We start from the raw sequence: 13574 nt of genomic DNA, 5'->3' as shown, positions 1-13574 counted from the left end.
AAGAAAGAAAGGAAGAAAGAGAGGGAGAAAGAAAGGGAGACAGAGAGGGAAAAAGAGAGAGAGAAAGAAAGAAAGGAAGAAAGAGAGGGAGAAAGAAAGAAAGGAAGAAAGAGAGGGAGAAAGAAAGAAAGAAAGGGAGACAGAGAGGGAAAAAGAGAGGGAGTAAGAAAGAAAGGAAGAAAGAGAGGGAGAAAGAGAGGGAGAAAGAGAGGAAGAAAGAGAGGGAGAACGAGAGAGAAACGGAGAAAAACTTAATGTTTTCTTTGCATAGCTTTATTTCCTATGTGTTCTAGTAATTGTACTGTGACCTAATTTAACTATTATTACATTAGTAATCAAACCTGATGACATTAGGTTCAGCGAAACTTTCTGTTTCTCTGTAGATATAAGCTGAATTGACATTACTGTCTGACCACAAGTGATTTTCTTTTTTGTGAGTGAAGGCTAACGTAAGTAATATAAATCAATTACAGGAGCGTACGTTTTGGTGTGTCTACTATTACTGAACTATTTTATTACACGATTTGTATTTTTATTTAATAGGGTTACCTATGATGTTATACGTGGAGCTACAACATCGACGCTCTTTAAAATGTCAAAACGATTTCTTTAGAAATTAACAGTTCATGTTTATCGCTGACAAAAGAGTAACTGGCTCGTTGTTGACCACACGGGGAAAAATCTAGTATATGACTTATTATTTTTCAAATAAACAATTTAATAAACGTATTAATAAATGTATATATCTGGCCAGAGATCTATTCAAGAATTGTAAGTCCAACATCGGTTTTGAAAGGGCTATCACGTTCTTTAACGGACTAACGCTTTCTTAAAAGAACTATCGAGTTCGTGAATAGCCAGTGTAAATATTTATCGATACAAAGGGTTAATAACACAAAATGCTTGGGAAACATTTTTCGCATCGTTTTCTCAGTCTAGATCTAAATGCTTAACATTGGCATATTTTAAAGTGTACTAGATCTATTCTTTCACTTAACCAGAATTCTTTCTTGGATAGAATGGGAAGGGGGCGGAGTGAAAAGTATTTTTTAAAATCTAATATCATTTTTTTTTAGGGAAAAAAAAAACCATCGCTTTTTATGTTGCATTAAGGATTTACTGTCTTTTTAAAAAAGTATTTTTATAAGTTTTTCTTGTGAAATACTTCATCGTAATTTTTGGCGTGTTTCTTTTTTTCTACAGAAATAAGTCAAATGTCTTTCATACCTAAGGTAACATGTTTTTTTGTAAATTCTAAACAAGTAGGTACTAACTTATTAGACTGAATAGGATAATTGAAAGCGATAATTATTATAATATAAATTATTTCTTAATATGTTTCAGTAATATATATATATATATTGTTGTTTTTTTCAGGAAATATCTAATATAGATGTACTTCTACTTGGAAAGACGGGTCACGGTAAAAGTGCCACAGGTAATTCCATCTTAGGTCGTACTGTTTTTCATTCGTCACCTAGCACATCGTCAGTGACAACGGAAGTACAGTTTGAAGTCAGGAGATACCAAGAAACTATCATCAAAGTGGTGGACACGCCTGGGGTGGCGGACACGTCAAGTATTGAGGACGACAACGAAAGAAAAGAACTTCTAATGAAAGAAATGAAGGATGCAGTCATTTTAAACCCCGAGGGCTATCACGCTTTTCTTGTGGTGTACAAATATAACACCAGATTCACCAAAGAAGAATATGACTCAGTCCTGCAGTTGAAAGAAATATTTGGTAAAAATATCGTTCGAGATTACTGCATACTGACAATAACTCAAGGGGATGAATTTAGAAGAAACTATCCTGGGAAAACTATCCAAGAATGGCTAAAAGAACAAAAAGATGCATTCAAAGATCTTCTGAAAGAATGTGACTTTAGAGCAATTATGCTTGACAATATGACAGATGATGAAAATATTAAAAACTCACAAATAGAGGATTTGATTCAAATGATTCGTTCCCTTAACAATAATGGAAGGCGATATACAGATCATTACTTCAAGGAAGCCGAACAGATCCGGGAAAGAATATTGCGACAGGAAAAAATGATATCCCCTGAAAATCTCATAGAGATTAGTCTGATTTTAGAAGAGGTAAGACTAATCATAGATTCTCAAGAAAACTTAGAGCCGTCAGAAGAGATAGTTGGGCGCATTTCTTACTTGAAAAAGATGTTTCAAAGATCAAACGCCGAGGAGTCAGAAAAAGCATCGATGCTCGTATCAAAAATAGAAACATCTATACTTTCACTGTTTAAAGACATGAAGAATCTTGAAGAGGAAAATAAAACAAATAAAAAGAGTTTTGATTACGAGTCTAATCAACTATACTTGCGTATTTCAGCGTATAACATCCAAAATTCTGCATACTCCGAACTTATGGAGAAAATTAATGAAAAGCTTGGCAAACTCCAAAAAAAAGAAGAATCTTTCAAAAGGGCAATTGAAAACGAGCGTAATAAGAAACTCATTGAGTTCGAACACAAACTTATCAAAAGAAAGAGCACCCTAGAAAAACTTATAGAAAGTCAAGAAGGTGAAAGTGATTTAAAGGTAGAAGAAAGAGATGAACCCCACAAAACTAAACAGATTGACCAACTGTCCAAAGAAATAGCTAAAATTGAGTATGATATTATGCATCTTGATATAACTTTACAAAAAAACTACATGGATAAAATGAAAAGCATGATAAGTAAAGAAAAAGATTTAAGAGACAAATACAAGGCTAAACAGAAGGATGTCGTGGAGAAAAGAGAAGAGTTAGAAAGAACGATAACTCAGGACTTTGTGTTTAAAAGAGTTATAGATGAAGGGAAAGCGTTAAGACTTAAGGAAATTGAATTAACAGAAAAACTTAGAGCTGAACTTTTGGAACATTTTGTAGAATACAATAATCTAAAGAAGTCAAACACACTCAAATTTTCACAAAATTTTAAATGTACATTTTTGTAGAACGTCCGTTTATTTTCACAATATTTAAAAAGAAAAGTGTTGTTGTTTTTTTTCTTCTAATAAATACAACGTTGTAATTAAGTAATTGGAGTAGCGATTCAATTCAAAATGTAAAAATAAAGTTCATAAAAACAAACTGAGTGACTTATTTTCTTTTGTATGATTAGAATGGTTTTCTCTAAGCCCCCTCCGGTAGAGCGATAACGATTTGATAAGACGCAATTTTCGCACTCACTGTCAAGAAAAAAAATGTTGGTAACACATGGCCTCTGAAAGAGACAACCGAAGAACTCGAACTCGTTACAGACACAGTGGGTCCAGAAGAAAGACCTTGTTATAGACTGACACAAAAAAATCTTTAATAAATTTAGGCGAACAGTCACTTTGTCTGCATAATACTTTTAAGTTGTCACGTGGGATATTTGACTCATCTTTACTCTTCGGAGTCGGAGACATCTTAATATGCCATACATAATGCATAATGTATTTTTTTTTCATTTTCTGTCTGTTAATTAAAATTACAATTTAACAGTAGCAACTTATCATTGAGAGGCGCCGTGGCCAAACGGTGCAGGGCCTGCGGTTCCGGGTTCGAATGCTAGTGAAGACTGTGATTTTTAACTTCAGGGCACCTCTGAGACAACCCAGCTCTAATGGGTTCCTAACATTAGTAGTGGAAAACTAAAGATCGTTGTGCTGGCCGCTTGACACCCTCGTTAACCATGGGTCACAGAAACACATGACTCTACGTATCGCTAGTTCTGAAAGGAGAACTAACTAATAATTGAGTTTGCGTGTTCCATGTTATACAATTTGAATAGAAGAGTCTAACCCTGTGGATTAATAACTTTTGATTCTCAATATTTCTCAACTATTATGGTTGTCCTTCATTCGGGTGGAGTGAAAAGTCTTGATATATTATGGCACTCTTTTGACACTACGTGTTATAATAATCATAATGCGTGTTTATGTTTTGTTTCTGTAGTTTATTTGATTCTGTTTGTTATAAAATATGTGCACGTTTTTGGTTGAAAATATTCATACGCAACCATTAGAAAGACCATTAAGTAATTAACATAAGAGAAAACGAAAGTGAATATCCCCTATAGATCATACGATATATAGAGCAAATGATGTGAAGGTCATCTTTTTTTGTGGCCAACGATTAAAGAGGGTGCCATGTATCCAGCACAATGCCCTATATTGACTTTACCTTTACCCAACTAAAGGCAGTAGAGCTGGGAGGATTGAGGAGCGTCCTTAAAGTCCTTAAAATAAAAATACCAGTCTTCACCCGGATTTGAACAAAGTACCCGTTGGTTCGGAGGATAAGCAGCTTACCACTCAGACACCTAGCCTACAAACAGGAGTGAACGGTTGATAAAAAAAAGTTGATGAAAAAAGAAGAAATGTAAAAAAAAAATAATTAAGACTGAAGTTTTCCAAAGATTTGCATTATGTTGAAAATATCTCAAGACCTGATTCTTTCGTCCTGGCCATTCTCCTTGTTGTGTACTTCGTGACTTCTAAACTTACAAGTAGCAGACGATTGCAACTGTTTCCAAGTTGGAAAGGTCAATATTACAAACCTTGATAAACTTATTGAGGGTGTATTGACCCTCCTCTGTGCGCTTTCCTGCACACAACTCCCCGTAAAGAAGTCTTTGGGAAAGCGATTGTCTAGCATGCGGACTACGCGTTGTGCCCATCGAAGTTCGGACCTTTAGCCAGGGAAGCTGTTAATATTAACTACTTTGGGATTTCGGCGTCTGGTATGTGGTCAGACCATGCTCCGAATGAATTTTTCTTAGCGTAGTTAGAGGGGTTTTTAAGGTCTAGGACTCCGATGCTTATAAGAGTAAAGGAAAATCTACAGCACTGTAGGATTTTAGTTTTGTAAATATGCTGAGTCCTCTTCGTTATCACATTTGTATTTGCAATCTGCCGTATGCAGCAATGACACGTGCAACGCAGAACTGTATCTCGTCATCTAGGTTGAGGTTTGTATATATATATATATTGTAAATAAAGATTTAATTCTTGTGTTTTTTAAGGATTGATCAATTTATAGAACATTTTCAAATTAATAATATAATTCTTTTACAACGGCTTAGTAGAATTGGCTACAAACTATCAACTGTAATATCAAACTGCCTCTCAGAAAACTAGATTTCTAGTGCAAATAGCAGAAGCGGCTAACAAAATAAAAAAAGACTTTAAAACAATGCTCATTTAAGGGAAATATATGCACATTAACAATAAACAAACAACATAACAACATAAAAACAAACAACAGAAAAGCACTAGAAGAAGGGCGGATACTACAATATGTAATAAAATACTCAGAAAAACACAAAGATTAAGACACATTCCTAGTACCATTTGCCAATACATATTTATACAAATGCTACTTCTTCCCTTAGAGCATTAATATAAAGGCACATTCCGCGTCCCATATGCTAGGACAAATTTGCACAAATACTCCTTCTTCCCTAGTGCTTTTAGAGCACGGAATGGGTTGCCTGAGCTAGCCAGGAAAACCAGTGACTTGGCAGAATTTAAGTCATTGGTTAATATTCATGACTAAATGCATGACGCGTAGGACGTGATCATCTTCTTTTTTGAAGTAACGTCTGTATTATATAAGATAAGAAGTCATTGGTTAACATGCATGACTAGGAAGCGTAGGACGTAATCATCTACTTTAAAAAAAATATAACATCTGTATTATATAAAATAAGATAAGTTTTTAACTGTACATTTCGGGCCTGTACAGACCACCAGCCACATAGGTAGGTACACAAATGCAGATCCCAGGCCCTAGTCCCCTAGAAACACAAACTAAAAATTGGCCCCCTGAGGGTCCACCCAGGTACGAAGAAAGGCAGGTTTCAATATTTTCAGAAGACGATCGGTATTAAATTGTATCAGAAGTGGTCCACCCAGGCAGGTGAAAAGTCAGGTATCAATACTTTCAGAAAGAATATCAGAATGAAATTCTATCAAAAGCAAATGACAGAGAAGAATGTAGAAAGAAGGTTGACAGATCTTGTATTTCGCCCCAAAGGTCCATTAGACCAACGGATAGGTGAAAGCGAATGTGAATTTAGATGTGAACCTGGCCTAACTGATATCTTATTATGGGTATCCAAATGATCTAATTGTTTTGTTATAGGTCAATCTCTTATTCAAAGCCTCAAGAAAAAAATTTCCTTTAGTTTTATGTTTCAAGGGTATATGACTTTGCCGTTCACGCGATAATGTGAAAAACTATTTATTAATTGTTGTTTTAGATTATGTCCAACTTTTTTGCATAGTAAATAGATTTTTTCTCTTTAAAAAAAAGTTATTTTTTTTTTGTTTGTAAATGTAGTATTTAGTATGACAGAACTAACATAACTTAGCAATACAATTGTAAAAAAAAAATATTTTTGACCACAAAATCTAAAACTATTTGCATAAATCTGATAAAAAATGGTAAATAGGTATGTGAAAATCATCAACTTACTAGTGAGAATGTGTAAGTCGGTACTTTAAAAAGTTATCGTAAGTCAAGGACTTTATCTATAAGTATACACCTGATGATAAATGTTACATTCGTAATATGAATCATCAAATAAATTCATAGTATAAAAATGATAACGCATTTTTTTTTCAGAAAAAGATATGTTTGTAAAATGTTTTACATGATTCGGATGTTCCTCCAGAGTTGAAGATAATTGACTTACTAGTCCAAACCTCCCGCAGGACGACGGGGGATTTCAGCGTCAGGTTTTGAAGCCGGGACCAGCGATAAGTCCGAACGACAGTCCAGCGCGCAAACCGCACTTATAAAATCCTTAAATGCAACAATCACCCATTATACCACAGTGACATCAGATCTGAACGAAGTGGTCGTCTCCTCTCCATTAAGGCTAGAACTAACAAGAGCTAAGAACTCATTTATTTCACTTTCAGTCAGAGTGTATCAAGGGCTTTCATCGTCACCGAGTTTAGTTCATCAAGGACTGGTTATGTATGTATGTATGTATGTATGTGTGTGTTTGTGTGTGTTTTTGTGTGTGTGTGAGTGTTTGTGTGTGTGTGTGTGTTTACTGTTGTGTATGCTTTTAAATGTTCGCGTCTAAATCTTGTATGTATGTATGTGTGTATGTATGTATGTATGTATGTATGTATGTATGTGTGTGTGTGTTTGAGTGTGTTTGTGTGTGTGTGTTTACTGTTGTGTATGCTTTTAATGTTCGCGTCTAAATCTTGTATGTATGTATGTGTGTATGTATGTATGTAATAGTAATGTATGTATGTATGTGTGTGTTTGTGTGTGTTTGTGTGTGTTTGTGTGTGTTTACTGATGTGTATGCTTTTAATGTTCGCATCTAAATCTTGTATGTATGTATGTGTGTGTGTGTGTGTGTGTGTGTGTGTGTGTGTTTGTGTGTGTGTCTTTATCGTTGTGTATGCTTTTAATGTTCGCGTCTAAATCTTTATTGTTATAGAAGTAATGCTGAGGAAGTCAACTGTAGTCAAACCGAATTTTTCATTTATCTGGATCAATAAATCCTATATATATGTATATATATTAGCTCAAAATAGGACACATAAATGTCTAGAGTGTAAAGCAAGTAATGGGCCGAACAGATTAGATTGGCTATCTCTATATAGATACTGACCAAAGTAAAGATTTTTTCAAGTGGTCTTCACCGACCTCTTCGAAATTTCTGAAAAGTCTATTTAATATCTATTTGCCCTTGATCTACTTTCCGAGGTTTTCATTGTGCAATTCACAATTTCTAAAGGTCAATTATTAAAATCTTCTATTGCAACTTATTTTCAGCACTCAAAAAAATTTCGAATGTATATTGATCTTTGAACTTGCAAAATGAAAAATTTGAACTAATATGTAATAACAGGCTAATAAGACCCATTATCTTTAAGTGTTTTGCTGTCGATAGAATCATCGTTTGATAACCTAGGTTAAAATATGTAGGAATAAGTTAGTGGCGTTTTTTTTGTTTTAATTTTTTGATGAAGTAGACTAAGAAACGAATACTTCTACAAATAAAAAAAAAGGAAATATTGATATCAGAGAAACTAAGGTAGAGGGCGATTGTTTACCAAGGACTATGGACGGATGCGTAATCAGAACTAATTCGATAATGAAAACTTTAGTTTTTGATAACAGGTCAATACATGTGAATAATGTTTGCGTGTAAAATTATCTAAATGTTTCCATGCGATATACGTCCAATGCTATATCAAATATCTACCGTTGCCACAAAATAATAGCTATTTCGATTCCCAAAACTAAGTATGAGTGTAGAGTTTCACATGACTACGCAAACCTAATTGCGGCATTTTCCCGCATCTCGTGCAGACAAAGCCGTTATCCTCCAAAGATCTATTGAAGTTTTCTTTTCATCTTCTGCGCCTGTCTTCAGTGAGGGTTATTCTTTAGGTCTCAAATGTGTGTCCAGTAGAGGGAGTTATTTGTCTGTCTCTTTCAAATGCCATTTGCATCCAGCTACATTCCTCTTTGCCGTTAAGTGCTAACAGCGCCTGAGTTAATCTTTATAGCATTTACAGGGGACGCCTCTGTTACGACGTCCTCCATTAACTCTGCCGAAGAAGATCGCCTTTCGCATGTTGTCTCCCATGCAGTATAATTGTCCTACCCTGAGCAGCTGTCAAATGATAGTAAGGGATTATACCACTGTCCACACAGGCCTCAAGACAAAACATACTATTTGTAATGTAATCTTTGCAGCCTATGCCCATTATGTTGAGAATGCATTTTTGATGGAAGCTTTCGAGAAGCCTTAAATATTTTCCATAGAACAGCCAATATTGATTTTTGTTGCTAGGTGAAGAAACCTATTCCGCCATACTTTCAGATATTTTTTTTAAAGTTTGTAAACACACCAAACTAGCCAAATTCATGGACGGCAAGTTGAAGCTCCTGTTTGGTGTGTGTAAGAAGGGCGCAATCGTACACATAGAGCAGACCATTGGTTTATTTTATATATGTATATATATATATATATATATATATATATTGTTACAAACTCGGTGGTGACACAGATGGTCGTTGGCTGTGTGTGTTTTTAGCCTACGCAAATCGCCCCAGTCCGGCGCTAGACGAGCGGTCAACCGTGACCAGTGACAGTACACGCCAGTTCGACAACGACCTGTGTGTAAATTAGAGATGGGAATCGAACCCAACTTTTAAAGTTCGGGTTCGGTTCGGTTCGGTCAGATTTAAGTTCGAGTTCGGTTCGGTTCGATGACGAGTATAGTTCGGGTTCGGTTCGGTTCGGTCAGGTCTAAAGTTCGGGTTCGGCTCGGTTCGATGTTATAAAATTATGTAATAGCAAAATTAAGTTATAAGGTTTAATACAATTTATCAGATAAAACACTTTAAGTTTAATTTACATAAAACAAATACTTTGCAACATATAATAGGCCTATGGGCAATATTTTTTCCAAAATAATGTTGCCTACATACATTTTAAGCAATGTAAACATTTCTTAATGGAGATAGAATTAAAGATGCGGCAGGTTTTTGCTCAAGTCGGCAAGTGGTTTAATTCTGGGCAAGACTCGGCGCTAAGCGTATTCTAACCTTTTTCTCTTAGTAAGAAGAGATATTTTTTTTAAAGGCTAATATCGATGTGCTTTCTTTCAGAACGCACAATTCATCATAATACAAAAACAAATATTCTTCGTGTAAAGACGTCTCTATCGAGGATTTTTTTTTCACACATAAGTCGTCACTATAATAAATTGCAATATACGGTAGAAATTCGACTATTCTGAGACAAAAAATGCAGAAGAATCTCAATAGCGGAGATGTTTTAAAATGTTTTCTTCAAAACGTTTTGACCCATATTGTGCATATGCGCCTCTCAAAAAGCAGTCTTCAGTTGACAAGGTCTTATTAGAAGATAAAATGACATCTCCTACTTAATATATTTTAATTTTTAAACATGTAATTATACTAATATTCAGATAAAATACACTGAAAATAAAACTTTTTTTTTTCTATGCCCCCTCTCCTTGTTAGTTGGTCGTTGGTTTGTCGCTTACGAACAGCTAGTACAATTGAACCAATATAGGCGTTTTATATTTTTACCGGTAAGGATAGTATAGAGGGACTTCTTATGGTCCGTCAGTTACGCTGGGTAGGGCACGTATCCCGTATGGGAGACGAACGTATGCCAAAGACAGTCTTTTTTTTTTTTGTAAGCTAAAAGGTGGCCGCCATAACAGAGGCGCCTCACGGAAACGCTTCAAAGACCAGCTTAGGCGTCAACTTTGCTTAGCTGACATAGAAGAGAGCACCTGGTTGCATGCGGCCTTAGAACGAGTCAGTTGCAGTTCACTCCCGAAGGCCGCGGGATACACATTTGAGACCAAAAGAAAATCCGCTGCCGAGGACAAACGCAGACGCGAAAAGAAAAACTAAATGGACCACCTGCGGACAGTGGTTATGCTTGGCCTGAATGTGGCAAAATATATAGGTCACATCTGGGACTGCGCAGCCATGGGAAAAACTGCATTCCTCACTAATCTTCGGACTCGAAGACAAGCCTTATAATAACATATAAACTTAATAAACTTTAAAATAAAGTTCTTATGTGAACAACTCAATATAGCCTAACTGTTATTACAATATTCACATATTTAACTTTTGATAGAGATGTAATATTAATGAAATATACTGATATTTAAACGAAATCTAGGTCTCAAGATTGTCTGCCGTTTCACATTTGCATTACGCTAATTTCATCATACTCAATGCATAAACACAAATCAGTCGCTTAACCTCTTCTTATCGCCACCAGACACCACACACACACACACACACTCTATGACACCCCTTTTTGTCAGGAAGTTGCGTCTCCCCATCCCCCAATTCAAGGTACTCGCCATCCCCACCCACGGGGAAGGACCCAAAGTTTGAGAAACGCTGCATTAAAAATACTGATGATCAATGATGCAAAACAAAATAATAGTAAAAATATTCAGTGGCGTTGCTAGGAATTTTTCATCATTTGGGAGCCCGGGAGGGGCTGGACCTCTTTGGGGGCCCCTGCATTTTGCGTAATATTGAATATTGTAAAAAACACTCATTTGAGGCCCCCTTCAAGTGGGGGCCCGGGGAGATTTTCCATTTCCCCCCCCTCCCTCACCCTTGCTACGCCACTGATAATATTCCAATTTGGAATACTTCACAAATTTGTAAAAATAAATCACTTAATAGAAGATAATTAAAATTTATTTTAAACTAGAACACAAATGAACTTATTGTAGATTTATATCTACACTCTCTAATTGGCCAAAACTATTCTTTTCTCAACTAACAGCCATCTCAAATAAAAGTGACAATATTTTAATGTTGACTTTGTACTTCCTAGGAACTAGAGTCGATCTCAGATCTAATTAGAGGGCGCCTATTCAACTCAAAACCAATATTGCAAACAGCCCGCGAAAATTCAAGGCCAGGGGGGAGCCGGCACATACGGAAAAACCTATGGGAACCCCATCGCGCCGCTTTTTTTTTCTTTTTAAAGTTTTCAAAATACCCCCCCCCTCCCAAGTTTTCAGAGTATAATGGAATCAATAGAATTTAAATAAAATATTTAAGTAATTTTTATTTTTTTTAAACCAAAAATTAAAAAAAAGGATGTACAAATTGCAAAATTAGTTCGGTTAAGATAAGGAGGGTTCGTTCGGTTCGGTTCGTACCAAGCAGTTTCAAAGTTCGGGTTCGGTTCGGTTCGGTCATAAGTGAGGTTCGAGTTCGGTTCGTTCGGTTCGGGTTCGGTTCGTTTCCCATCTCTAGTGTAAATATTACGCACGCAAATTACGGCGAAAGTGATCAACTGGAATGGTCAAGAAGGTTCGAGGCAAGTAGAGACACTATATAAGAGCGAGTGTGTCAGAATCACTTGACTTCACGTTACCTCGTAATGTGACCAGACGAGGCGAAGTTAGAGACAGACGGTGTGTGAAGTCAGACGGAGCAGAGGCTAGGTTTTGGACAGTTAGTGTGATGTTGTTGCCAACTGTACAGTATTTGTAATGTATTTGAAATTAAATTGAGTGATAATTTGGAGCCCTGATGAGTTGGGAGGTTCTTTCAGTTCGTTGTGTCGTGTGGTGCAGTTGGAAGAGAGCCTGGATAGTAGGGGAGACGTAACAATATATATAATGATAGTAAAATAAGTTTTTGACTTGCATTCGAATGGTTAAAGCAATAACCTTTGTAGGCTGGCTCCTGCTCGGGGTGGTGGAATGCTATATTGATAAATCTAACTCTTTCTCTCTATAGTTATTTTTCCACGTCTCGACGGAATTCTTCATTTTGCTCAACACTTCCCTGTTATGAATTAAGCTTTAATAACCTTTTCGTTTGTTATCAGAAAATGTTTTATTTGGTAGAGAATTAAAGGGGGGGGGGTGCAAGCTCTTTTTATATGACACAAGAGCAAAGTTTATAAATTTGAACATTAAATTTGATTTAATGAGGTCAAATCAACGATGTTAAACAATTAGGAGAGAAAGAGCTAGACTGTACATAAGGGCGTTATCTAGAGACGCACATTAAACTGGTAACGTTACCTCCCCCCCTCCCTCCATATGTATAGCTCGTGCAAATCAAATCCTTTACCGCTTTTGTCTCTCTATCTTTCGCATTCTTTCTTTCTCTGTCTTTCTTTCTGTCTCTCCGAGCCTTCCCCTCACACACAATTCTTTTTTTTTTCTTTTAAACTCTGCAGTGGATTATTAATTTGAGATTTTATTCATGTAGATCTAGACCCATTTCTCATTATCCAATTTTACATACGTAACATTTTATATCTTACATTTTATATTTCCGATAGTACTGCTCTAGGGAAAGCCTACTCGGATCCAAGCATTACTATAAATGGACAGGATATAAACGCAGTGGACAAATTCACATATCTTGGCATATTGTATTTATATACCACAGTACAACCATGCAAACATTTTAAAGTGTCAACATTATCTAGTTACACACCGAATAATGATTTTGTCTAATTGATTTCATTTTGTTTCTATAGACATTGTACACACCCAACCACACAGCTATATCATATTTTAGGGGAAAAAAATGAAATAGGCTTAAATGTAACCAAAAAAATAAAGATATGAAAGTCTACTTTGTGTTATTTGTTGTTTCATTGTAAGTATTTGTAGATTAACAGCGCCTTTGGGGAAATACCAAACAGGACAATAAAAATTGTTTGATAGAAAGCTCATAGCAGAGCTCAGGCTGCCAATTTAACGAAACTTTGTCTCAGTGAACAATTAAGAGGTGAAAAGAAGGTGTGTACGAAATTAGTTTAAGACAGGGATGGATAATCTTTTTCAATCCAGGGCCGCATTTTAAAAAAAAGGTTATGGCAATAGATAGCTAGTATCATTTGATTCACATTTATACTCTACTATATTTCCAATTTTTATTTTTTAGGACTTTTTAACTACGAACTACATCAAGAGTTAGCAATTGTTTACTCTTTCTCTCCAAATTAACGATACCTTCATATATATCACCCCATTTAAGTGAATTAATTTTTTGATTTTATAAA

The 13574-nt window shown here is 35.7% G+C and overlaps 1 protein-coding gene across 1 annotated transcript; it reads left to right on the top strand.

The window, feature by feature from the left end:
• The first annotated feature begins 310 nt into the window (after positions 1-310).
• LOC106062596 (uncharacterized) lies at positions 311-3097 on the top strand. The gene is made up of 3 exons (XM_013220892.2): positions 311-449; positions 1204-1232; positions 1378-3097. The coding sequence occupies exons 2-3, from the start codon at positions 1215-1217 to the stop codon at positions 2959-2961; spliced, it is 1602 nt and encodes a 533-aa protein (XP_013076346.1). The 5' UTR covers positions 311-449; positions 1204-1214; the 3' UTR covers positions 2962-3097.
• Positions 3098-13574: the final 10477 nt, after the last annotated feature.

Source organism: Biomphalaria glabrata, chromosome 16 (genome assembly GCF_947242115.1).
Source record: "Biomphalaria glabrata chromosome 16, xgBioGlab47.1, whole genome shotgun sequence".
Classification (NCBI taxonomy): domain Eukaryota; kingdom Metazoa; phylum Mollusca; class Gastropoda; family Planorbidae; genus Biomphalaria; species Biomphalaria glabrata.
Note: the sequence above shows the minus strand (reverse complement) of the source record. Positions and strands in the feature narration are given on the sequence as shown.